This window comes from Elgaria multicarinata, chromosome 9 (genome assembly GCF_023053635.1).
Source record: "Elgaria multicarinata webbii isolate HBS135686 ecotype San Diego chromosome 9, rElgMul1.1.pri, whole genome shotgun sequence".
NCBI classification, from domain to species: domain Eukaryota; kingdom Metazoa; phylum Chordata; class Lepidosauria; order Squamata; family Anguidae; genus Elgaria; species Elgaria multicarinata.
In genome coordinates, this window is record NC_086179.1 from 21,070,716 (window position 1) to 21,096,774 (window position 26,059).

Sequence of the window (26,059 nt, forward strand, 5' to 3'; positions counted from 1 at the left end):
ATTTGGGAGGCTCCCTGGCAAGCTCTGTGATAGGCAGTTTTTTACATTGGTCCTCCACCCTGAGTGACCGTACCTGCTGGAGGTGGGGAACAGCAGCAGGTACCACCATTTTAATTCCCCATAATTCCATGGCGTCATGCTACTTCTGGGGCATTGTGGGTAGTTAAAATGATAGGAGGCTGCTCAGTGTAGGGGCCCAAGGTCAGTATCAGATACTGGGCCTTGGCAGCTGCTCTAGGATGCCAGATGTTGACACCAGCTGCCCAATGATGCCAGATGCTCTAAGTACACCTGCCGCCCATTAATTTGTCTAGTCCCCTTTTTAAGCCTTTTAAGCTAGTGGCATTCACTGGGTCTTGTAGCGCAAATTCCATAAAATAATTGTGCACTTTGTGAAGAAGTACTTCCTTTTTGTTTGTTCTGAATCTCCTGCCAATCAGTTTAATTGGATGACCCTGAGTTCTACTGTGATGAGATTGGCTCCAATCCATCAGACGTTATTTGTGATTAAGTCCCAATTTACTTTTGCGTAAAATAAGCATTGGTCAAAACACATCAGACAATCTTCACCTTATTAGGGTGACCATATGGAAAGAGGGACAGGGCTCCTGTATCTTTTGTATAGGAAAGGGAATTTCAGCAGGTGTCATATGTAGGCATGCAATACCTGTTGAGATTCCCTCTTCATCACAACAGTTAAAGCTGCAGGAGCCCTGCTGTCTTTTATATCTGGTCAGGAGGGCAGGGATCCTGCAGCTTTAACTGTTGTGATGAAAAGGGAATTTCACCAAGTGCTGCATGCATACAAATGGCACCTGCTGAAATTCCCTTTTCTATACAAAAGATATAGGAGCCTTGTCCTCCTTTCCATATGATCACCTTAGTCTTAAATAAGTAGCCATAGTATTACAACCTTCAGTTGCAATCTTCTGCTTAGTAGACTTGCATAGGATTGCACTGATAGGCTGCAATCCTATACCCACTTACTTGTGAGAAAGCTCCATTGAACTCAATGGGACTTACTTTTGGAGACACAACTATAGAACTGCAATGTTAGTTATTTTATTTCTTGGATTTATACCCTCATTTCTAGCACAAGCCAATATATAATAAGTATAACTATAAAATTGCCTATTACAAAACAACCTTAATTTCAACCGTCTTCATTTCATCCGCTAATTTCTTGTAGTAGGAATTTGATGTGGATCCTGATGGTTTTGTCTCATGATGACTTCCTTTCTGGCAAATTTCATCTGATAGTTCAAGTTCTGTAGGGGCATGTGGCAACATATGCACAAATTTATCATGTATTAAGAAAAATAATTATCTGAACAGGCAGTTCTGGGAGAAGGAACCATGTATGGGAAAAGCACAAAGTTGATGAGTACAAGGGGAATCATGTAACAGACAAAGTGTAATTCCAAAGGGTATTGTGGAATTTTCCTGCTAATTCACATAATTTTATGGAGAGTCACTGATGACATATGGACCCTTAGTAATGGTGCCTCCTATTAAAAAGGCAGTTAGCAGAGAAAAACAAAAGACAGAACAGAATGAAGATTTTCCAGTCCTATATGCACACAAAGTTTTTAAAAAGGAGACCACACCCTTCTTTAGAGAAGAAAAGGTGAAATGGTTTACTCACAGTATTTTTGCATAAAAATGAAGGTACAGTGTTGTGTTATGAACAAAGTTTGTTCAGTTCATTTTGTGTTCCATTACCCAGGTAGGAGTAAGAACAAACGTATGTACTCCCAGCAATGGAGAAGGTCAGAGTGGTGGGGAGGGAAGGAAGGGGAGCAGCAAAATCACAGGAAACCATATCGTTGGCTAAATTCCCATGCATTAACTAACTGCAACTCTCTCCCCTTCCTGTAACATGCAGTATTTTCCAAATCATCTTCCATTTGTAACCCTCCTGTGTTTATCCACTGCTTCTTTCTTTTTTCTTGCCTCAGAAAAGCTGTTGAGGAGGGAAAGATTGAATAGCTGTGCAGTGTTCCATTGTGCTAGGAACCCTCCATCTTGAAGCACCCCTAAACAGAATAGAATGGGACAAGGAGATGGGCCCACATCTGCAAGCAGGAAGGACTCCATTTCCAGTGCCTGAGTTCTTGGATCCTATTCTTAGGCTTCATCCCATGTACCCATTTCCCTCGAATTATCCCCATAGCGTAAAGTTGTTGTTGTTGTTGTTGTTGTCAGCTAAATCACACCCTGGGCGGCAGCACTCCTAAGATCCTTTGCATACCAGGAAAGGGTTTTGGGGGAGGGGAATGTAAAAAATCATAAAAAATCAACGGATGGCCCAATCTGATTCAAATTTGGTATGCTTAAAGCCCTCCTTAATATCTATTACTGTGCCAATTTTTATGTCTTTATTTTTAAAACTTACACAGATGTAAGCATTTGTTTAATTTGTACTTTAAACATATCAAATCATTCTCCTGCGCCCCCAGTGGCCGCTCGGAGAACAACAAAAGATTTGCTCCTAAAGAGGTAGTTAAATAGGTCGGTTCTTTTATATATGAAGCACAATTAAAGCAGGATGCATGGGAGTACTTCACAGTCAAAGCAGATTATAAACTGGAAAACTTCGGAGTCCTTTGCACGCAATTCGCAGTGATTGCACAGTATAACCCTGGTGTGATGAAGCTATGTGTCTCAGAAGTACTTCAACAGAACTCAGCATGCCAATAGATGTTTGGAAAATCTTTGAAAGAATAGTAGCATTTCAGTGCATTCAGAAATGTCTGCCTTTCGCTTAATTTTAACATGAAAAATTAGGAGGGGAAAGGACCACAAAATTCGATGCTTGGACACAAGTGTTCACAAGTGTTCACTGGACAATGAACACTCATTGTTCTCAGTGTTCGAAAGGAGACAAATCCCAGGTCACTGTATTCTTTCCCTCCCTACACAAATCCAAAATTTTGAAGTCCTGCAGGACATGTAAACCTTGTTTCTAAACTTTACAAGTAGAGTCTGCAAATGGGACCACATTTGTACAAAATAAGACACGTACTTGAAACTTCGGATGTAAATGCTATTTATGCTCATCTTAAGCTTAGCTCTTCTTAGTATTTTGGGGCATGAAGTGTGCAGACCTGAGAATGTAATCATCATCTTTACACTTTGATCTTTGTAAGAAAACTGTCGTACTACCCAACTTCTCTTTAATTTTTCATAGATTCCTCCCTGCCCCCATCTCCTGCTAACCTACTTTTAATTTTTCAGGGTGTTTCTCATTTAGTCTCTTCAGCTACATTAAGAGAAATTCACCGTGATAGCTAAATAGGTCTGATTTGAATATATGCAGCTTCTGTATCCTGGTTTTTAAAATAGTTATTCAGGGTAATCCTCCTTGCCAATACATACGACAGTTCTCATATTAGACAGGATTTCCCCCGGGAGCTACAGTAAATGAAACTGCATTAGAGAGTTGTGAGTGCTTCTGCAAAGCATTTTTTATCCTCATGTTCATTTGAAGTTACTTTAATAACAAGGAAATGAGGCCTCTCCAATCCTCGTGCCTTAAGGAAAAAGGAAAAAAAAATTCTCCTAAGGTACCAACTCTCCACTCAGCTGAATACCAGACAATCCCAACATCATAATTTTGTCCCAAGATCTTAAAATAGTCTGCAGTGCCAGTCCTACTATTAGGCAGAAGGAGGCGGCTATCTCAGACAGCTCATTTGAATTTCAGAAAAGGGCAGCAAATGCTTCGGTATTTATTACTGTTGTTTTTTTATGGAGGTGAAGAACTTTTCTATGCAAGGCTGTTAATTGGCAGTTAATCAGCTGTATCTACTTTTGGTTTCATTGATGAATTGAGATCTGATCACTACTACACGAGGGGTGCTTCCTTTCCTGCTTTTTCACTACATAACCTCTAGGTGGCACTGTGGTATAGCAGAAGAGCACAAATACATAAGAGGGAATCATACTTTCTTCTCTTTCACAATTAAATGTTGTATTTCCCCTGTTTTAAAAATACTTGCGAAAAGCGCTGGTTAAACACTGAAGTGAAACTGGAGGGTCACAATATCATCTAAAGAGCCTGTAAACAACCATGAGTATAGAATGACAAGTGCATGATAAATGCCCAGAGTCACTTGAGGGGTTTTCTGTCCTAGGCACCAAAATAACTTGGGTACTGTGCATCTTAGCTTTGGGATGGGGTTGGGGGAACCATTTACTGCTCCACCTCAGGCAGCAACAAGATCTTGGACTGGATGGATCTTTAGGGTGCTCCAGTTGAAAACCTCTTATGTTCATACGCAGCCTTCTCCAACCTGGTGCCCTCCAGTTATCCTGGACTACAACTTCCATAATTCCCAACTAGCTTGGTTCTGTTTTTATTTGTTTTAAATTGTTTGAGTTTTTAAATCTGTGTTTTAATCTATTTGTTTTTATTATTGTTTTAACTAAGTTTGTTTTAATCCTGGTTTTTATACTGTTAGCTGCCCTGAGCGCAATTTTATTTGGTGGAAAGGTGGGGGTACAAATTGAATAGACAACTACAGATCTTCTCCAGCCCAGCATGGTCGTGGGCTGTGCTGGATAGGGAAGATGGGAATTATAGTTCTGCACATATGGAGAGCACCAGGTTGGAGAAGCTGTGTTAACCCATCAGGCAAATAAGATATTTGGTCTGCTTTTGTTGAAGTTTTTGTATAATCTTTAGAAAGCCATATTATATATTGAATTTGATATATTCAACTCTATGTAGCTGTATTTTTTCTTTTCTTTTCTTTCTTTTTTTTTTTAATTTTACAATAAAATAAAAATTATAAAAACAACAACAATCCAATAGGTGACTAGGGGAGAAAACATTCAATAAAACATGGGCTTGTTTGTACAAGGTTACATAGGTTTTATGTAATGACTTCTACTAAAAAGTCCTAGCAACTGTAGTTTCGTGAGAGCATGCAGCTGTTCCCTTTGAGACACTCCGGCCTAGTCCTCCCTCAAATACTTATAGAAGTACAATTTCTCTGAGGAAAGGGAATGACTATAAAAGCTGTAGGCCAGCTTTCAGCCACCTGGGCTATAACAGCATGCTGACTGTGGATGATAGGAGTTGTGGTTTAACACATTTAAAGGGCACCAGCCTGATCAACCCTGAGTGTGAGATAGAGAAGCCAGCAAATCAAAAGTGTGACCATGGGGAATGTGTAGAAAGGGGTTTAAGAAGGGGGTGTGTGAGGGGGAAATCAGAGTTAAAGAGGGTTGTGTTGAGTGCGCACTTGATCTGTCAGGCAATGTTTCTCCAAGTATCCAAGTCAGACAGCTGAGAAGCAGAATCCTGTTTCAATGTCAGCCAAAGGGCAAGGGGGAGAAAGGAGTGAGAGGACGTGTGTCCACAGGAAAGCTTCCCCCTCCGTCGAGTCTCTGGCTGGGGCCTGCTCTTCTCGCTCAAGAACAGTTGGTGTTGCCTCCTGTGAGCCGCAGCGGGGAGATGGGTTGGTCTCAAATATCTGTGGCAAAAAGCATGTGTCCTCATTCTTGGCTCATGCTGAGGTTTCAGTTGTATCTGACTTTTCACAGTGTGAATTGGCAAGTGTGAAGGCTCTGAAGGGGCCGAGCCATTTATAGCTATTGAGGAGACCCAACTGGCCAAAAGTTCCCATTTTTAGGTGGGTGGGTCAGACTTTGGTTGGGGAATGCTGGGAGTTGTAGGACTTTTCTCTGTCTGAGCATGTATAGGATTGCACCCTTAGCCTCAACAGCATTATATAGAGCCAGTGTGGTTTAGTGGTTAGAATGCTGAGCTCAGCCGTGAAAAATAGTGGGTGACTTCGGTCCAGTCACCAACTCTCAGACTAAGCTACCTCACAGGATTGTTGTGAGGATATAACAGAGAAGATTTTTTTTTGCTGTGGCACAACATCTCTGGAATGCTTTCCCTAGGGAGACTTGCCTGGTATATACATAGGCCTGTGTCCTTTCATCCTAAACAAATAGATTTTTATTTTCTTGCGCCGTATAAAACATCATATTCCAGCGGTGTCATTGTCTTAGTCTGGTGTAGCAAAAACAATTATTAAGACAAACAAATGCAATTGGCATATATTTTTGTGAGCTAGAGTCCATTTCAATCCGCAGCCCTGATGTATATATTTTTATTGTAATCCCTGATGTTTCTAATTTTGTTCCTTCTATTTTAAAATAAAATAAAGAAAAATAAAATAATATATTTCTCCTTTAAGTATGTGTGTGTATGTATCTATTGATAGTGTATGCAGAGTCTTGGGACGTTTCTACGTGAGGCACTTACCAGGTGTTTGTTATTCCCTACTCACAGTTGTTTACAGTTTTTTTTGATGATGTCATGATCCTCAAGTTTCGCTTCTGTGTCTAACTAGCACTTTCAGCGAGTTTTTTAGAGCAGGGAAAATACAACATTTAACTGTTAAGGCGAAAGAAAGCATCATGTCCTCTTGTGTATTTGCATTATTCTGCTATTATATGACAGTGCCACCTAGAGGTTATGTAGTCAAAAAGCAAGAAAGGAAATACTCCTCTTGTAGTGCTTGGATCTCAGTTCTGCGACAAAACCAAAAGTAGATATAGCCGATTAACAGCCTCATGTAGAAAAGATCTTTAACTAATGCAGTAGCATAACCTTTGGCTGTCTCTATTTTTATCTAAATTGAGATATGCTATTTTGGCACTGAATTTTGAATGTGATAGAAGTCAGGAACAGCAATTGGTGTATCTAAATATAAAAACGTGTTTTGTAGTTGTTATATAAATGCACATTTGGAAGATAAGGTCCTGGAAATTTTGAATGGGGCTGCAGCCCATTGAGTCTCCTAGGAGAGCTTCCTCATGCTGAGCGCTCTACAACTCTGCTCTGAGGAGTTACGCACCCTCATCAAATTTAAAATAAAAGCACATATATTCTTCTGACATATGTTGGGGAAGAGCATGATTAATTGCAGTGCTGGATGTTATAGCTGTGTTCCCTGAATTTTGAAATTTTTGAAGCACCTAGGATTTGAGGATGTGTAACAAGGGAGAGGTGCACACAGAAGGTCCACCTGCGTGCGGTTCTGAAAGCAACATCAAATGAGTGCAAACACTTGCTTCTGGAATGGAGCAGGTCAGAATGAAGCTTCACTGACCTGTCCTGATTTGGAAACAAACGTTTCCACTTGTTTGCGGGGTTGCTTTTCGATTCATCAGCTTTCTGTTGTGTGAGTGCTGGATCTTGCTGGTGCAATAGACTGAGTGGAAGTGCAGCAGCAGCATTGGATGCCACCCAATGTTAGCAACCAAGAGTGCAATCCTATGCATGTCTACTCAAAAGTCACTTTCATTGAGTTTGTGGAGCTTTCTCTCAGGCAAACGGGACTAGAATTGCAGCCTAAATGTGCAAAATAAGCATTCCCAAATAAAGACTGCTGGAGATGTTCCAAGCTGTCATTATACTAAGCTGGACCATTGATCTCCATCTGACAACGTGGCTCTTCCATGTCCCAGCCAGTAGCCGTCTTTCCCATCCTTGATTCCTGAGATCATTTTAACAAGAAATGCCAGGACTGAAGTTGGAACCTTCTGCATGCAAAGCATGTGGTCTACCAACAATCTTCTCAATGATTTCATTCAGAGGGGTTTAAGCATATGCTTAACCCTCCTACTGAACTCATTCGAACATATAAGGGCTTAATTTTGACTCGAATGCACCTGTTGCATTTGTGAGAGCATACTTCATCGTTGCAGGCTGTAGCGTATCCAAAAACGTATAAATATGAATTAAAAAGGAATTTGAATTGGCATTAATGTTGAGCCATCCCTATGATTTCTTTTTTCCTGCAAGGTTGTTTGCAACAGTATCCAGGATATTAATCTTTGCATACTTTTGCACACACCCAACCCATCCCAGGTCATGCTGTAATCTAAGATGCTGGATGCTGGGCTCTCTCAGAGTGACAGTGTACTGTTTTTAATGGCCATGGCTGACCCAGGTCAGGTTCAGGTCAGTGAGGAGGCAACGCATGACAGCCACCTGGAGCGTACATCCTGGCAAGATATCGTTCTTTTTAGCAGGAGACTTAAGAAATGAACTCTGACTCAGAAATCCATCATATTTTTTAGTTCTTCCTTTTGGCCTATTCATTATTTCATTGCTTCTCCAAGGGACCAATAGCTTTGAGTTCATTTTGGGGTGGTCATGAGTGTCTTTGCCATAATGCAAATTTGCATTGCACTAGTGTAAGGGATCTCAAGCGTAATGCCAATAGTGTGAGCTTTCCTATCAGGTATTCCAAGGAATCCCATTGTGGAAGCTATAGTTATTGGTGTTGCGCTAGCAGTCCCTTTCACTGGCACAACATAATTTGCATTAGCGCAATGGCATCGTTGGATACTGCCCAATGTGTCTTACCTTACAGAGGGCAGTTCCCTGTTTGACAGCATCCTCTGTCTGAAGTCCTCTCCAGCCATGGGCTCCTGCATTAGACCTCTGAGGTCTAACCTGGATGTTATGGCCACAATCTGGAGATAGCTGGAAATACTGCTGCTACATTGGAGCTGCCTTCATGCAAGGGCCATAATGTTTGGAAGCTGCTGATGAAACACTCCTGCTGATGATTATTTCTACAGCACCATCAAGGCACTACTGTTGGGACTTCATCTTTTTCCCTTTAAAAAGCAAGCACGCTTGTAAAATATCAGGCTACTGGTGAAACTCCCTTGAGATTTAATCAAGTGCCTTGCAGTGATTGTTGCTCTTCAAGAAACACTCATCCAAAGCGCCTCTGAGTGCATGGATGTCCTCCAGGATTGTGCATTAGTTCCCCAGCCCTTGTGCTACCACAATTGTGTGTCAGACAATGGTATTCCACACCCTTCAGCCCAGCCAGCATTGGAAACTGGTGGCTCCAATGTCAGTGGGGCTGGGAATCCACTCTAGGGTTCAGGCAGAACTAGTTAGAACTAGAGATGTGAAGGCCCGGAAAAAAACCGGAAAAATTCGGGGAAAAACGGGGTTTTTCTGTTTTCCCCCAAAGCCTTTTTTAGTTTTTTCCCCCGAAAAATTGAAAAAAATGAAGAAAAAAACAGATTATGGGATGTTTTATTTTAGCATGATGAATAAAATGTTTAAGACAAGGTGTTCAGATATTTACTTCTCCAAATGATTTCTAAAAGCTGTATAGTATCAGATTATTACAATGTCTGTGCACCAAGGACAAGCAAGTCCTAGGTTGCAAACTGAGACTACAACTCTCAAATGCAAGAGGAAGATGCATTTCTGCCTCTAGGGGGCACTGCCATGGAAGCAGAGACTGAAACTAATACTGATAGCTATAGGTCAGGAAATGAGTCTGATTAAATTTCATGCATATTCATTGAATCTTGGTTCCCCCCCCCCCATTTTTCTCAGTTCTTTTTATGGGAATGGGGGCTTTATGTCTTGACACTGGAGGACTAGCGGAGACATAAATAATTTTCTTTGTTACTAATGTTGGTGGTTTCTTCAGTTGTTGTTTTTTTATTGTTTTTTGCCTGCTCTTCATAAACTGGCAGAACCAAAGAGGTTCCTTACAGTTCAGGTGTTCCTAACAGTTCAGGAGCTTGTAGCTCCATTTGTTACCAAAAAAAAAAAAAAAAAAGTAAAAAAAGTAAATTAAGTTTGTAATAATTGTTTGAATACACTACTTTTAATGTACCAAATGTAATAATTTTATGCCAAACCAACTTGGACATAATTACATTTTATGTTCCTAAAGTAACAAAGTGACTTTCGATCTGTAAAAAGTGCTAATATTGCATTATTTCAATTTTTCCAAAAATTTCCGTTAAAACGGAAAAATACAGTTTTTCCCCATGGCTTCAAAACTAACGGAAAATTTACATCTCTAGTCAGAACTCTAAAGGAGCAATCGAAGGAGCTGAACTTTTTTTATTGCGTTCAGCACCTTGGACAGCTCCTTTAGAGTTCTCACTGGTTCTAGCTAAAACCCAGAGCGGATTCACAGCTCCACTGGCATCAGAGTCACCAGCTTCCACTGCCAGCCAGTGGCAGATCTTCTGTATTAGATGACCCACAGGCTGTAATGGCAGGACCCTTCCCTCTTTCTCTCCGTGTGTGTGTATGCATATGTGTGTGTTTGTGCGTGAAATCTTTTAGAGAACCCAATAGGCCAAAGCCTCCCTTACTCTGTAACATCCAGCCGTACCAACATGTTTATTAGGCAAATAAGTGCAGGTTATCGCCAAAGAAACCAACAACAAGCGCCATACAATACAATACAAGATATTGGCATCCTGCCATTCAACCTGAGACTACTGGAGGCGGGTGCTATCATGAATGAATCACAATGAGTGTCAGAGTAATTAATGAAGGGATTGGGGGTGGGGGGTTGTGCAGGTTTCCCCCCCATTCTGAAAGGTTGAAAATACCTCCCCTGAGACTTAGTTACTGGCAGTAGGAGCTTTAAGCTAAAATAGGCCGGCATTTTTGGTGCCGTCTCCCCTTTTCCTTCAGTCCTGCCCACCCATGGAATGTGGCCTCTGAGAACTCTGAAATTGAATCCAGTTCTTGGGCTGAAAGAGATTGTCTATCCTTGAACTGGTGTGTTTTGTATCAATTTAAGGCAGTTTTTATAACCCACATTCTTCTTTTTTGTAAGTTGCTTTGGGAGGGTTCTTTACATTGAAAAGCAGCTAATATGTTTATATATACATAGATTAAAATACTTCCCAGATATCTTTAGCCTTCTCATCTGAGGATGAAAGGGATAGATTTTTTTTTTGCCAAGTGTTGACCTAAGCACCGAAGACTATGAACTAAAGTTCTCCTTCATCTGATTCCACCTGCACTTCTTGCTTCCTGGAGAGCAAAGACCCATTTTGTTGTTGCTTCAGCAACTGGAGGACGAGGGGAAATGTCTTGCTAAAAATTGAGGTAACTCTGGCTTGTGGATCCTTCTTAAGAAACACGTATTTGGGGGGCGCCTTAAAGATGGGGCCTGGATGTGGTACATCCACATCACTTCTTGGAACAAGGGTGCTGAACCTCAGGCCTGCAGGTCAAATCCAGCCTATCTGGGGGTCCCACTCGGTCCTGTTGGGGTTACCCAAATGAGCAGACCTACACGTCGTACTGAAGGCGCTTGCGTGCGCCTCCAGTGCGCCCCCAAAACGATTGTGTAGATCCTGCAGAAGAGACGGAGGAAGAGGTGAAGGAGAAGGAGGAGGAGGCGGCCCCACATCGCCCCTCGTGAGGAGGAATGGCTCCGAGTGATTGACATCGTTGGGGCCTAGAGCGTCCTTGCCGCTGCCGCCCATCTCCCCGCCGGCCTCCTGCTGCCGACGAAAGAGCCACCCGGGGCTGAAGAAGGTGGGGCGGCGGCTTCTTCCGCCGAGCTCTCCGCCCCGGGTGGCTCTTTCGCCGGCAGCAGGAGGCCGGCGGGGAGATGGTCGGCGGCGGCAAGGACGCCCTAGGCCCCAACAATGTCAATCACTCGGAGCCATTCCTGCTTGCGAGGGGCGATGCGGGGCCTCCTCCTCCTCCTCCTCCTCCGTCTCTTCTGCAGGATCTACACAATCGTTTTGGGGGCGCACTGGAGGCGCACGCAAGCGCCTTCAGTACGACGTGTAGATCCGCTCCTGGCCCCATCCCTTTCCCCCTGCTTGCTGATCATGTACTGGTTTCTCGGCTTTTGCATGTTTCCCTCCCTTATTCTAAAAGGTTGAAATGCCTCTCTTGTGCTGGTATTTTTGGGCCCACCCCGTTTACCTTGGCTCCGCCTCCTTTGCCTTTGGCCCCAGGTCCCACTGGAATGTGGCCCACAAGAGCTTCCCTGAAGTTGAATTTGGACCTGAAAGAGATTTAACACTCTGCCCTGTAAGAACCAAAATTATCCCTTCTGTTTATACTTGGGTCTGTGATCCTATTTCACCATCGGGGTCGTATGATGGAAGGGATGCATTTAAAGGGAGACGATTAATCTCCATTTAATTCCTATGAGAAGACAGTGTGCTCTTTAAGTGTGCCAAGCAGGTCATAAAACTGTCTGTTGACATCCTTTTTGTCTTGATTTACCTGTGCTTGAAATGTTGTACACTGCGAAATCACAGCCAAGACTCGTTCTTGAAATTCATGTCAAGTTCTTCCATGGGAGCGGAATGTATTCAGCGGGGTGGGGGGTGGTAGGGCTACAGCGCATCGAGCAATGTTTGAATGTTTGCTTAGGCTCACATTTGGGAACGCTCCTCATCTCCCACTTGATCACTGTCAGCAACCCTTTTCTCCCTCATGGCAGTGATAATGAAAATGCACATTTGGGGAGTGCGTGGCCTGGTGAAACCTAAATCAAACACTCCAAAGCAAAAACAGAACTTTTAAACCTCTGAGCTTCAGTTTCCGCATCTACAGCGGGTAGGCAAAAAAAGCTCTCTTTCCCTCTTTGAAGGTTTGTAAAAATATGGTCCATTTTTGGAGGGCTTCTGCCTAATCAGCCCCCACCCCACCCAGAGCTTGAATGAGCTGGTATGTTCTCACAAGAGAATTGTTATTATAACTCTTTGCCTTGGGCTTTTATTATTGTTTTGTATGATTTTTTTTAAAAAAAAGTTTGGGGTATTAATTTTATTGTTAACCATTTTGAGGGCTTCAGCTGGGAATTGGTTTACCAGATTTAATACACAAACAAATAAATCAGAAAAGAGGCTGCAATGTAACACATGCAAGGAAGTCTTGTTAAACTCAGTGGGGCTTACTCCTGAATAGAAATGCAAAGGATTACACTGTAAACATGGTATGATATTTTTTGTGTACAAAAGCAAAAATGCAGCTTACCTGAATGAGAGTGATCTCACGTAGGTGTTTACCTAATTTGCAAGAACTGTTTTGGGAGGCTTTGTCAACGTACTGGCTCATGTTTCAGGGAATATTGCAGAAATGTTAACAGTGCGTGAAGTCAATGGGACTTCTGTTCCAGCAATGATAATGGGATTTATAATGCATCTGACATAGAAAGCTGTCTTATACTGAGACTGGGGGGGCGGGGGGGGGGGGAGATTGTGTTTCCCTACTACCGTCCCTTCCCCCCTGTACTTCTGTCCCATGATACTTCCTCTTTCTTCACACAGGGGAAGAAAGAGGGAGTGAACAATTACCATGTGCCCCATTTAGTGACTGTTTTTATTGCACTGTATTGTATTTCTTTATTTACAGTCAACAGACCAATATAAAACAAGAAGATACACCATTATATAAAACAGTACAAAGTAGGGATAAAAAAGAGGGAGTGTTACAAAACCACTAAAGATACTAGATTGTTATTTGTTGGTTTCTGAAAAGGGAACAGAATTGGGTTATTGGGGCCTAGCATAGTGAAAAAGGGAGGGATATATAGATAATAAAATTGCTAATCTGTGGATTTAAGCGCAATCAACATCCATGCTTTTCCTGCACACAGCAGGAAATGGTGGCACATTTCGTTTTTTAAAAATTGGATTTACCGGGGTATATTTTGTGACGGTAAGAAGGAGCAGGAGACGCATGGGAGGCAGACATCGTCATTAAAAGGACCCACAAACATCCGTAAGTGGGCAGTAACGAGCATGTGATAAAATACTTGTTTGATGATGTTCTGAGGTAGACCAGTGGTCCATCTAGCTCAGTATTGTCTCTACATTCAAGCTGCAATCGTATGCAAGTTTAGACAGAAAATAGGTCTACAACTCAGCCAAATTTGGAGAAATGCAAAATCTGAAGGATAACTGAGTTCAGGCTGCACATGAGAGGTGCACGTTCTTCAAAATGTGGACCAAACAATCCCCAAACGTTCCGCAGACAGAGTGCTTTCCCCCATCAGGGGTTGTGAAGCATAACTACAAGCCCCATCATCCTTGGCAAGAAATGACACCCTGAACCAACTTAGTAGCCAATGAGAGTCTAAGTCTGCTCCAATTCAGGGCTGCTTTGATTCTTCAAACAGGGGCGTGAACATCTTTTAGTACCCCTATTTCAAACAATCCATAAAAGTGAAACCAAAATTCAGATGAGCATTTTTCAAATGCACTGCGATTTTACAACTTAGGGCTCAATCTTATACATATTTTGAGAGAGAAAATTCTTACAACCCAGCATTCCCTGCCCACCATACTGGCTGTGGCATGCTGGGAGTTGTAGGCTTTTTCTCTCTCTAAAGATGTATGGGATTGCACCCTTGCTGGGTTTCCTGAAGGGGACTCAAGGGCATGTTCTATGAAGATAGGCTGAAGGAACTTGGGATGTTCAGTCTGGAGAATTAGCAGTGTTTGGGTACTTAAAAGGGTGCCACAGGGAAGATGGTCAAGAACTATTTTCCATGGCTACAGAAATTAGGACCCAAAATAATGAGTATAAGTTACAGCTACCTAGATTTCAATTAAATATAAGAAAAAACTTCCTGATGGTAAGGTCTGTTTTCCAACCCAACAATTCTATGATTTTATGAAGGATTCATTCCTATCCCTATCCCGAGATGCTAGGGTTTGAACCTGGGACTTTTTGCATGCAAAGTGTGTGCCTTACCACTGAGCTACTTCCTGTGAATGGTACTGTCTATTCTTAGTATAGCATTTCATGTATGCTCCGATGTGCACACTCTGATTGTGCCTATTTAATCAGGCTTCTCTATTCATTTCAACCAATCTCTGTGTGTATCCTTTAATGTACACAGAGCTCTTTGCACTGATCCAAGGGGCTGCTGGATCAGGGGGAAATGTACATATTATAGCAGGCACAAACATGTTGAAAGGATGGAAGTGAGGAATCTAACACAAATACACAGCAAACTTTTCTTGGAGTGTAAAATTCTTATGAAACTTTTAAAAAAAAGAAACAAAAAATGGGAGGAAGAATGTATCTTTCATTTAAAGAAGCAAGTTACGGAAACTAGAATGTGTTTTAGCTGACTATGAAAAGATATTTCATGCTTTTAAAATCTCATGATGCCTAATATAATATTATGCTTTGGAACTATGGAACATTGTGATTGGCAATTCCCCAGGTCTCTTCAATAGACCAATTGAGAACATCCTGCTGGTACAAAGGGACTTTTCAAAGTCAATGTCCATTTTATTTATATACCACCTTTCCATTGTATGCTCAAGGCAGTTCACATCAAACTTTGTCACAATACCTAAACTAAGAATTGTCATATTTCTTAAATATGTATGTATTTATATACTTTAAATGCAGGGCATTTTTTTTTTATTTGCAGTATTTTTACCCATCTCTTCAGCCAAGAAAAGGCTCCTAGAGTGGCTTGCAAAGATTAATAAAGTGTCAGTCCATGCCCTAAGGTTCACAATCTAAAAGGCAAGACACAAAAGGAAAAAGGATTGGGAGGAAAGAGAAAAAAAGAAGAAGCAAAAACTTAAGCACCAGTTTTTAGTTTCAAAGTTTTTATAGGTCTTTTTTTTTCTGGCAGGAAAGGGCTCCCTGCAGCTGTTTCTTCTTTGGCTGATGTATGAGGCTAGGTTGGTCTTCCCCTTGCCATGCTGTTTTTCCTGGGAGGCAAAGGGTGCAGCCTCCCAGTGGTCCTAGGGTGACCATATGGAAAGGAGGGCAGGGCTCCTGTATCTTTAACAGTTTCAGCAGTTGTCATTTGTATGCATGCAGCACCTGGTGAAATTCCCTCTTCATCACAACAGTTAAAGCTGCAGGAGCCCTGCCCTCTTGACCAGATACAAAAGTGGGCAAGGCTCCTGCAGCTTTAACTGTTGTGATGAAGAGGGAATTTCACCAGGTGCTGCATGCATACAAATGACACCTGCTGAAATTTCCTTTTCTATATAATCTTTAAAGATATAGGAGCTCTGTCCTCCTTTCCATGTGTTCACCCTTAGCGTCATCACATGGGGAAAATCGCATTTCCTTACCGTCACTTCTCCGCCCATGCTTTTGTCTCTTTGTTTACTTCTTCTTTCCCCTCTTTCTGCCCGGAGGGGAAAGAGAAAGTAAACAAAGACCACATGGCCCATTCAGGGGCTGTTTTCATCTCACCGCTTTTCCTTCACAAAGCAGGAGATTACACCACATTCTGGTGGTGTTGCTTTTTTTTTTTAAAAAAAAAAACGCATTAAAAGGGGTCTATTTTACGACAGAAAAATGAGAGGAAGGAGCAGGAGGTGCATGGGAGGTGGACGTTGTCGTCTAAAGGATGCGCGCACATCCGTAAGTGGGCAGCAGCGAGCGTGTGAAATCAGCTTGTCTGATGAACCCTCCGATCCTTGGTTCTCTGGCCAATGGATAAGGCCACAGTCTGCAGTTCCAGGTAACTGCCAGTTGGACAGGTTAATGACAGATTGGGTTGCTGGGATAAAATCAGGATTGGGTGGCATTTCAGTGCCATACATGTTTAAAAAGATGGATTCTTCTTGTCCGGTTAAGCTGTTATCTTGGGAAGCAGGAAGAAGCTTTTGCAATAAGGGAGCATGTTGCATTCCTAGTCTGCGTCTTGCCTTTTGGCTCAGATTCCAATGGAGACCTCAGTGCTAAACAAATTCTTTATGCTCTTCTTCAGACATCTCTGTCTTAGTGTACAGCCTTAAAGTGCCTGGACTCCTACACCCAATGTACATGTTGCCTCTTTTGTTTCCTGTGTGTGAAACTGCCCGGGTCTCTGTGTGTGTTTTATTTGGCATTCCAAAGCGGCTTGCTTGGAATTAATGGCCTTTTAATAAAGTGCCTCCACAGCTAGTCTCTGCCAGCAGACACACACAAAGAGGAGTATTTATCATTCACATGATCTCCGTCTTTCTGTCTCATGCGTCTTGGTTGTCCTTTTGCTTCTTCCTTCACTGTCTAAAGTGCTAAAAGTGGGCAACAGCAATCGTATGCTTTGGGGATATGAGCAGCCCTTGAGATATATATAAAATGGCAACAACTTCCACAGGGGTTAGCTGTGTTTGTCTATTGCAAATAAAGCATGTTGTGGCACCGTAGAAATGAACAGGTTTATCGTGGCCTGAACTTCCACAGTACCGTTCACTCCATCCTCTGCACGCAGTCTTATCTTTGCTAGACAAATATATTCATGCACAGAATTATAGAGCTGGAAGGAGGTGGTTGGGGGAAGTGGAGAAAAAGAGTTACGCTACCTGGGCGGGGGCATAGCTCCAGTGGGGCCCGGCCCAGGCTACAACCCTAGTACCACGAGGGGGGAAATGGTGCTAAATTGCAGATACTGTTTGATTATATTAATGGAAATCTGTTTCCTTGTATTTATGTATTTATTGTCCAGATCTTGTGAGCCAAACAGGCACAGGGTTAAAGCAAGCAACATTCTGAGCAGTGAGTAGTTGGCACAGACCTTGTTCCAAAACAGAGTCAGTGGGCTTTTCTAGACAAGGCTTTTAACCTGCCTCTTTACTGCTGCTTCCACTTCCGGATTCTTTGTGGGATTAAGATCGTATATCTATACATTTCCCACCCCTTCTCTGCCTTTCTGTATGTTCTGCCTCATAACCTCTAGGTGGCACTGTGGTTTAGTGGAATTGCACAGCTACGCTAGCTAGCATTTCATTCCGCCATTCCCCCACATGTTAGATTTTCCCTGGTCAACCCCATACCCCACTGTTGTCTAGACCACCGACAAAGTCCCATGTGTGAGGAATGGCAAGCACACAATAAAAGCCTCATCTAGAAAAGAGCAGTGTACTTGTGCAGTTAAACTGGGCTTATAGATTAAAAGAAAGAGAGAGAGAGAGAGAGAGAGAGATGTGTGCTTCTCTATCTCACATTCTCTCTCAAGAACTACCAGTCCCAGAGTTCCTTTCCACAGGCAGGAGGAAGGACAGATGATGGGAGGAATAAAGCACCGCAGTAATCAGGGACATTGTATTAAAAACTGATTTTCTTTTTTTAAAAAAATCCAAATGGACACTCCCACTCTCATTGAGGAATATAATAATAAAACAAGTAGAGATAAATGCATCCAGCTAACCTGTCTAGACTATGTCCCCATTTTATCCCTTATCTAAGCAACATCTTACTGTCATTGGTCCAGCTGTCATGTTCAGTTCTCCAGTTCCTGCAGCTCTGGCTCTTTCCTCCAGCACTCTGACGACTACTACTACTACTACTACTTCTTCTTCTTCTTCTTCTTCTTCTTCTTCTTCTTCTTCTTCTTCTTCTTCTTCTTCTTCGTCGTCTTCTTCTTCTTCTTCTTCTTCTTCTTCTTCTTCTTCTTCTTCTTCTTCTTCTTCTTCTTCTTCTTCTCCTCCTCCTCCTCCTCCTCCTCCTCCTCCTCCTCCTCCTCCTCCTCATTCTTGCTTTCTTTGTTCTAAAAAAAATTCTCTCCCCACCTCCAAACCGGGGGGAGGGGTAGTTTCTTGTTCATTTCTGTACACAAAGTTTCCAAACTTTGCTTCTTCTTCTTCTGATCCTGTTTAACCCCATAACCTCCTGTTTCCTGGGCTAAACATCCTGACCTCTATCATCAAAACTGAACATTTAACCTATGAACGATTAACTGTTAGGCTGAAACTAAATAGCCCCTCTGAAAAGATTTTACAATACCAAAAACATAAACTAAATGCCAAAATTGAGGGCTTATGTTCCTTCCCAATAGCCCTGGCAGAAAAGTTAACTTTGTCCAGTAAGAAAAATTAAAGGAGTAATTCACCAAGATTCATTTTTTGAATTATGGTTTCTTGTATTATCAGACATAAAACAAGGCCACAAAGAAAAATTTCCTCCTTTTTTTGCATTATGATCTGAAAAAGCAAGCAGACACCAATTACCATTCATCAAGTAGAAAAACTTCATAAAATTGCAAACATGCATTGTTCATGTTAGAACTATGTCCGACACGTGTTGTTTTGTATTACAATGTTGTCTCTGTGTATTATAAAACACTGAATAAAAATATTTTTAAAAGATATGTATATTGACTATTCACAATACCACTAACAGGTGAAGGATAAAATTTCAGCATCTGATGAAATTTGCTTTAGAACGTGAAAGCACATGCAAGTTGTTCTTGGTATTTGTTACTGCTGTTCCACACAACCTTCCCTCTCTGCTTTCTTGCCACCTGTAATGATTTTGCCTATAAAAGCAGCCGCCATATTTGCAGCTGGTTTATGTCTTGAAAGTCCTCCTCCTAAACCCACCATCCTACTTGTGTGTGTTCTTGCATGTGAGGAAGACATTTTCTGGGAATTGGAGCTATAATTTACACAATCCTTTTACCATGCCAGAAGGAAAGTCGGATTGCCGTTCATTCATTCACTTTTATTTATTTAGGCGTAGTTATATATCACATTTCTGCCAAAGCACCCAAGGTGGTCTACAGTTTTAACATAGTAAAACAAACAGATGTTATAATATATATCCTCAGGCCAATTGAAGGTTTCTTCAAAAGCTGATGACAGGAGCTCCCTGGCCTGAATTCTCCTCTTCTGTCTTCCCTCAGGAAAGAAAGGCCTTAAGTAGCCCCGGTGAAGGTGTGGTAGGGGATGTGCCAACTGTTCTCTTCAGGAGCTGATGGCAGAATCTCCCTGGCCTGAGTTACAACATTTTCTCTCATTTTTCAAAATGGATTATTTATTATTCAGAAGCTCAGTCCAGAGTAAAGCTGGAAACCAATTATGGGTGGAGTTTGTCCCTATCTTTCGTGGAAGTAGTATGGCAGGCCTGAACACATTTCAGTCAGCCCTGCCTTGAGGGCTTTCCATTTCTAAAACGTGTGTAAGGCATAAAGGGGCTTTTTGAGAGGGAAATGAGCAATGGGGAGCATGCTTAAAACAAGTATTACTGCTGCTATTAACGAGACTTGTAGAGATATAAGTCAGTGTGGTTGTTTGCCATGACTGCTCTGAAAGCCAAAATTGTACATAGGATAAGATGAAGCTATAACAAGCATTAGGCATTGTGGTAACCTCTTTTCCAGAGGTGACTAGACACCCATACTTCGAATGTGGTTACAAGAAACCCCTTGAGGTTCTCCAGATAGCACCCAAAATGTTTATATATCTCCAGCAGTTGTACATTTTACTCTGGCTCTTTTATGACATTATTATTATTATTATTATTATTATTATTATTTTAAATTTTTTATTTTCTACAATACTTAAACATACACCATTACAATTAAAACAAAACAACATACTATATAAATGTTGAATAACATCGATATCATATCTATATAACATAATCAAACTTAACATACAAGTGCACTCCCCACCTCGGGATCTCATTCCTGATTCCAAAATCTCATACTTTCTTCTGCTGGTGGTTCCCCACTTCCCTTAGAAAACACAAATATTAGGAACTGTTTCCAAATTCCTTCAAAATCATTTGTTTTAGCTATACCTCTTCTCCATTTAATATTACAAGTCAATTTATCATTAATAGCTATATCCCATACTTCTTTGTACCATTCTTCAATACAATATTCCCCTTGAATCTTCCAGTTCCTAGCTACAATCAATCTTGCTGCAGTCAGCAAATTCGTTATCAATTCCTTAGTTTCTTTTTTACATTTTAAATCTTCAAATAGTGACAGTAATGCTACTTTAGGTGTTCGCTCTATCTTCATTCCCACAATTCCTTCAGTCTCCAAAAACACCATCTTCCACAATTTTTGTACATATTTGCCTCTTATGACATTATTGACCATATCCCAATGGTCTGTGGGCCCGTTTGTTGCTAGTGAATGGAGGCTGCTAAGCTAGAGGTTGTTTGGGGCTCCCCTATGTGGCCATACTGAGAAGAACAGAACAGAAGTGTGGTAGAGCCAACTTTAAAATAATAATCACCAAGCAGTGATGGAGTTCTGAATTCTTCCTTGGGTTCAATGTTAAATAAAGGGGGGGGGGGCGAGGAAAAAGAAAAAAGTCAGGGAGGCTGAGTTGAGAGAGAAAGGGATTTTGCTGTTGGTGGGCATAGTAAAACTATGTCTGAAAACTCACTCTCTCTCTCTCTCTCTCTCTCCCTACTGCCAAAAGTAGAAAAGAAACAAGAACATGAATAATAATACATAAAATCATTAAAGAAACAAAGGAATTCACTAATTATAAATCTTAGTGTATAAGTTTATGGAACATCTTCAATAAAACAGTCTAAGTAAATAATGAAAGTAAAACTACCTAATGAAAGTAAAAATACAAGTTCTAGAACATATAAAAGGAACACATTCTAGTGTATGCCATTTTGTGTGTCTGCGCGTATCAATCAGAAGAAATATTGGCAACTGTACTTGGTTGGAATTTTGTCAAAAGTTTGAAGTGCCCCCAACATAGGAAATGAATGGAAACCACGGTGCCATAGTATCAGTCTTCAAATTTGGATTCCTTGCTCGTTGCACTTGCTGGGTTGTGTTCATGCCTACTCATTGTAGCCTTCCAAACTGTATTAGCCCACTGCTTTTTACTTTGGAGACTTCCAGTTACACGCTATACAGCAAAGGAGGGCAACTTTGGAGGATTTGAGGGTGAATTTCCATCCCCTGTCACCAGTCACTGCCACCGAATTACTGCTGAATTTTGGCAGCAATTTGGCGGTGATAAAAATTTTTGGCAGCAATTTGGCGGTGATAAAAAAGCCGCTTTCCCCCCTTTAAATTAAAACAAGGTGTACGAGTGCCTGCCTTGTTTAAAGGCAAAACCGCACCCTTGGAAGCCCTGGGAGGGTGTGATTTCGCATGAAAGCAAGATGCGTGCTCCTCTTCCTCTGTTTCCAGCCTGCACTGCCGCTCTGAGGGAGAGGTTGCTGCTCCTTCTCTCGTCACAGCTTGGAGAGGGCAGCAGCCGCAGCCAAGAGAAGCAGCAGTGAGGTTTCGGGGTGCCAGGGATCGGCACTGAACTCTCTGCTGGGGTGTGGGCTCTGGCAAGGGCCCAGCAAGGCCAACCTAGTGCTAGCCTTGCTTCAGATGGTGGTTCAGGAAGTTCGCTGCCTAAGAGTTAGATCATTCTGTCCTGCCCAGTATAAAAGATCCCAAGCAGGTGAGGCTGGTGGCTCTGACAACAGTGGGGTTGTGGATCCGCCTTGGGTTTCAACCAGAACCAGCCTGAAGGAGTTATTCAAGGTGCTGAACCTAGTTTAGAAATTGTGTTCAGCATCTTGGAAAGCTCCTTTAGAGTCCTGAGTGGTTCTGACTGAAACCCAGAATGGATTCACAGCCCGCACTGATCTGGAGCCACCAGCCTCCGTTGATCACAAGGTGTACCAAGGTATACTGGGACAGAGGTTCAATGGCCACTGTCCCTTTGAAAATATAAAAGCCATCAGTTATTACAATCTGTCTCTTCCTCTACTCAAGATTCACAGATCCTGCTTAATCTGTCTGCCACCTCCTTCCATATTCCACCTTAAGGCTGTAACTAAATGCAGATTTCATGGCTTCAACATCAGCCAACTTTCCCCCTTCGCCTTTCCTGCTTTAACATCTAGCCAAGACTTCTGCACACCAGCACCCCCTACACGTGTCGAACTACATCTCCTGTGGCCATGCTGCCTGGGGATGATGGGATTTGTAGTTTGGCCCATCTGGAGGCGGCGTCTCCAATGTATACCTGTTACATCTGGAGGGTACCAGGCCAGGGAAGGCCTGATGATGAGTTCTGAAGGACCCAAAAGCTTGCTGATTATTCCTCGACATTTTGATTGATCTAAGAAAGGTATTGCCCTCCTGTGGATTATTGGAAGGGAGAATGTTGTGCACCTGCACTTGGTGGACATGATCATCTTCTTCTCCATTTCGTAACCAGCTGCTTCTTCCTCCTCCTCCTTCTCCTCCTCTAGGCCTCTAGTCCTGGCTCTGGGCCAGAAAATATAATCAACATAAACCATTACGCTACGAAGAAAAGCGTGGCGGAGAGCATGCTGGATGTGGCGCTGTTCATGGCCAATGCCGCCCAGCTGAAGGCGGTGCTGGAACAGGGGCCCTCCTTCCAATATTATGCTGCCCTGACGGCGCTCATTGCCATTTCCCTGTTCTTCCAGACAGCCATTGGGATCCTCCTTATAGTGATGGGTAAGAGTTTTCTTTCTGCAGACCTCTCTGGCTTCTTTGCACAAGTCCTACAGCCAAGGGCTTTCATATGTTCTGATGGTTTTAAAAATTTTGTATACTTTTTTAATGTTTACCATTTTTAACTGTTGTAAACCGCCCAGAGAGCTTTGGCTATGGGGCGGTATATAAATATAATAAATAAATAAATAAATAAATAAATAAATAAAATCCATACCAGGAAAAGTGATATGGCATAGAGTGCCTTGTCGATACTCCCTCACTATGGTTTGTTTAAAATATATAGTGCAGAGCTGGTTCCAAGGAGGCGTTAGAGATCCAGTGTAGTGTAGTGGTTAAAGTATTGGACTTGGACTCAGGAGACCCAAGTTCTAGTCCCTATTCTGCCATGAAACTCCCTAGGTGACTTTGGGCCAGACACGGACTCTCTGCCTAACCTACCTTACGGGGGGGTGTTAGAGGATAACAAAGGAGAGGACGTTCGTGTACACCACCTTAGGCTGCTTGGAGGAAAGGTTTCACACCCTGTCTGGAGACCCTGTCTCTTGAAGTTTTAACTCCAGGGTGGTCTGTCTTCCTCTTTTCCACCGGCCTTGTACATTCCTGTGTGCTGCCCCCTATGGTTCTATACAGAAGGCTACAGTCTCTGGGCCTGTCTGGCCAGCTCCCAAGCCGGCCCCTTGCATGATAAGCGCACAGGCCTGTCTTTCTCTGCTTGCATTTTGGCATGGAAAGGAATGACAGGGTCATGACCTTGGGCTACAGGCAGCTGCATCAATAGGATCCCTTTTCTATATATAGGGCCTGATTGTGAATGTCCCCCAGCATGGGCCGCTCCTATTGGCTTCCACACACACCCTGTCAGAATAACTGCTCTCATGCTTTTCATAGAAAACCAGAGCCATCGAAAAACGAAAATCCATTTTGTGCCTTGGCGACAGCTAGTCTGTCTTTTTTAGGGTTTTCTGATTTAGCCCACTTTGAAGATAATAGTCGTGTGCAGCACATTTCATTAGGGTGTGCACCCAGGGAATTGTTTCTTTTTTTAAAGGCAAATATTTATTGACTACTCCATCATCAAGGATATTAGTTTCATTCATTTATTTATCGAACGCTGTAGGCGCCCCTGCCCTGCTCTGTGTTCAGATTCCCTGACCACAGGAGGGGGTTGCAGAGGAGGGGGTGGGTGGGTTGAGGAGATGCTCCTCAAGCCCCAGCACTGGTGAGGCTTTGCGATGACACTGGCTGGAGGAGGGTCTTACGAGGCGACATTAGCCTTTGGGGCTCCTCTGCCTGGCCTTTTTGAAACACGGCAGAGAGGCTCCCATCGAGCGATTTACTTTTGCTCCTGCTGCCAGGAGTAATGGCGTGCTGTCGGGGGCGGCAGCAGCAGAACAACTGGAGGGCTGTTCCTGCACGTGGGTGACATTTAGGGTGTGCCCGGTATCATTTACACGTGCCTCTGTTGGCATGAGGTCGGTCGGTGCAGCTGCTCCAGCTGAGGCCTAGTGGCTGAAGGGGTGCGGATCCCGGCAGAGAGGCTCCCAGCAGGGCAATTCCTCTTCACTCCTGCTGCCGGCAGCAACGGCGTTCTCTCGGAGGCAGCAGTTCTTCGTCATGGCAGTGGAGCAGCCAGAGGGCAGTCAGAGGACTGTCCTCACTGCGTCTGGATCCCCCTATGGATTCCTACTTCCCCCTCGATTTATCGTTTACTGCTTGAGACATTAGGGTGTGCCTGGGCACAACCTTGCGTACGCCTGTGTTGAAGATATAGCTGCAGCTAGGGCATTTCACAAGGCACATGACAGCAACACAACACAGGTTTTGCCACTGACAGCACACTTCACAGCACTGGCAGCAAATCCCCGCTCTTTGAAAAGTGTAACCTTGATAGACGATGCATACATTTTCTGGCACCGGTTTGCCATATCCATGTTCTATGGTTTAGATGTACTCTTAGGGCTAAACGACACACAACGTTAAATGTATTGTGTGTAGTGATCCTAATGTGTGTGTTTTTACTTTACTATAAGTGTACAGGGGGATAATCCATACTGGGACTACTGCATACAGATGGGGAAACTTCCCATCACCTCCCGCCCCCCCCCCAATTTGTCCCATCCCCATATGGGATGGGGGGGGGGACCAGGAAAAAAATTCCAGTTGGCATCAGGGAAGAACCAGGGAGATGTGAGATCAAATTCTCACTCAGCCGTGAAGCTCATTGGGTGGTCCAGAACATAAGAGCATTAGAAGATCCATGTTGGAACAGACCAAGGGTCCATCTAGTTCACACAGTGGCCAACCAGCTGTCAATAGGAAACCCACAAGCAGGACAAGAGTGCAATAGCACCCTCAAACCCATGTTCCCCAGTACATAGGCTTACTGCCTCTGATACCGGAGGTAGCATATAGCTATCAGGACTAGTAGCCATTCATAGCCTTCTCCTCCAGGAATTTATCTAACCTTCTTTTAAAGCCATCCAAATTGGTAGCCATCATCACATCATTTATTTATTTATTTATTTATTTATTTATTTATTTATTTCATTTCTATACCGCCCAATAGCCAGAGCTCTCTGGGCGGTTTACAAAAATTAAAAACATTCAAAGTATAAAACAACAGTATAAAACCATAATATAAAATACAATATAATATCTTGTGGTAGTGAATGCCATAGTTTAATTATGCGCTGTGAGGAGTACTTCCTTTTATATGTCCTCAGACCATTTCTACATGAGTGATTTATTGCACACTCATAATTGGTCATTCATGAAAGTTTGTGGGTCCTTTACATGATGTCATCAACCTCCACGATGTCTCCCACCTTTCCCCCTTTATCCCCCTTTAAAAAAGATCAGGGATAACTTGATAAGAAAGGTTACTCCAATATATTGACACCGCCACTTAGTGGCTGTATAATGAAACATATAGAACACATATAGAATTTACCAAGAAAGGGTGTCCTCAATCCAAAGCACGTGTCTGCCCATGTAAAGGAGCCGATCTTAATTCTGCAAAGAATTCAGAAGCAGAAGTCCCAGTAAGGATGAGGGATTTTAGCCTGGGGTGGTGA

The 26,059-nt window shown here is 42.6% G+C and overlaps 1 protein-coding gene across 1 annotated transcript in view; it reads left to right on the forward strand.

Moving 5' to 3' along the window:
- The window catches only part of NINJ2 (ninjurin 2), a 75,360-nt gene that overhangs the window by 48,775 nt on the left and 526 nt on the right, over positions 1-26,059 (forward strand). The window contains exon 2 of the mRNA XM_063134426.1: positions 22,754-22,985. Within this exon, the coding sequence (XP_062990496.1) occupies positions 22,754-22,985 (232 nt within the window). The remainder of the gene's footprint in view (positions 1-22,753; positions 22,986-26,059) is intronic.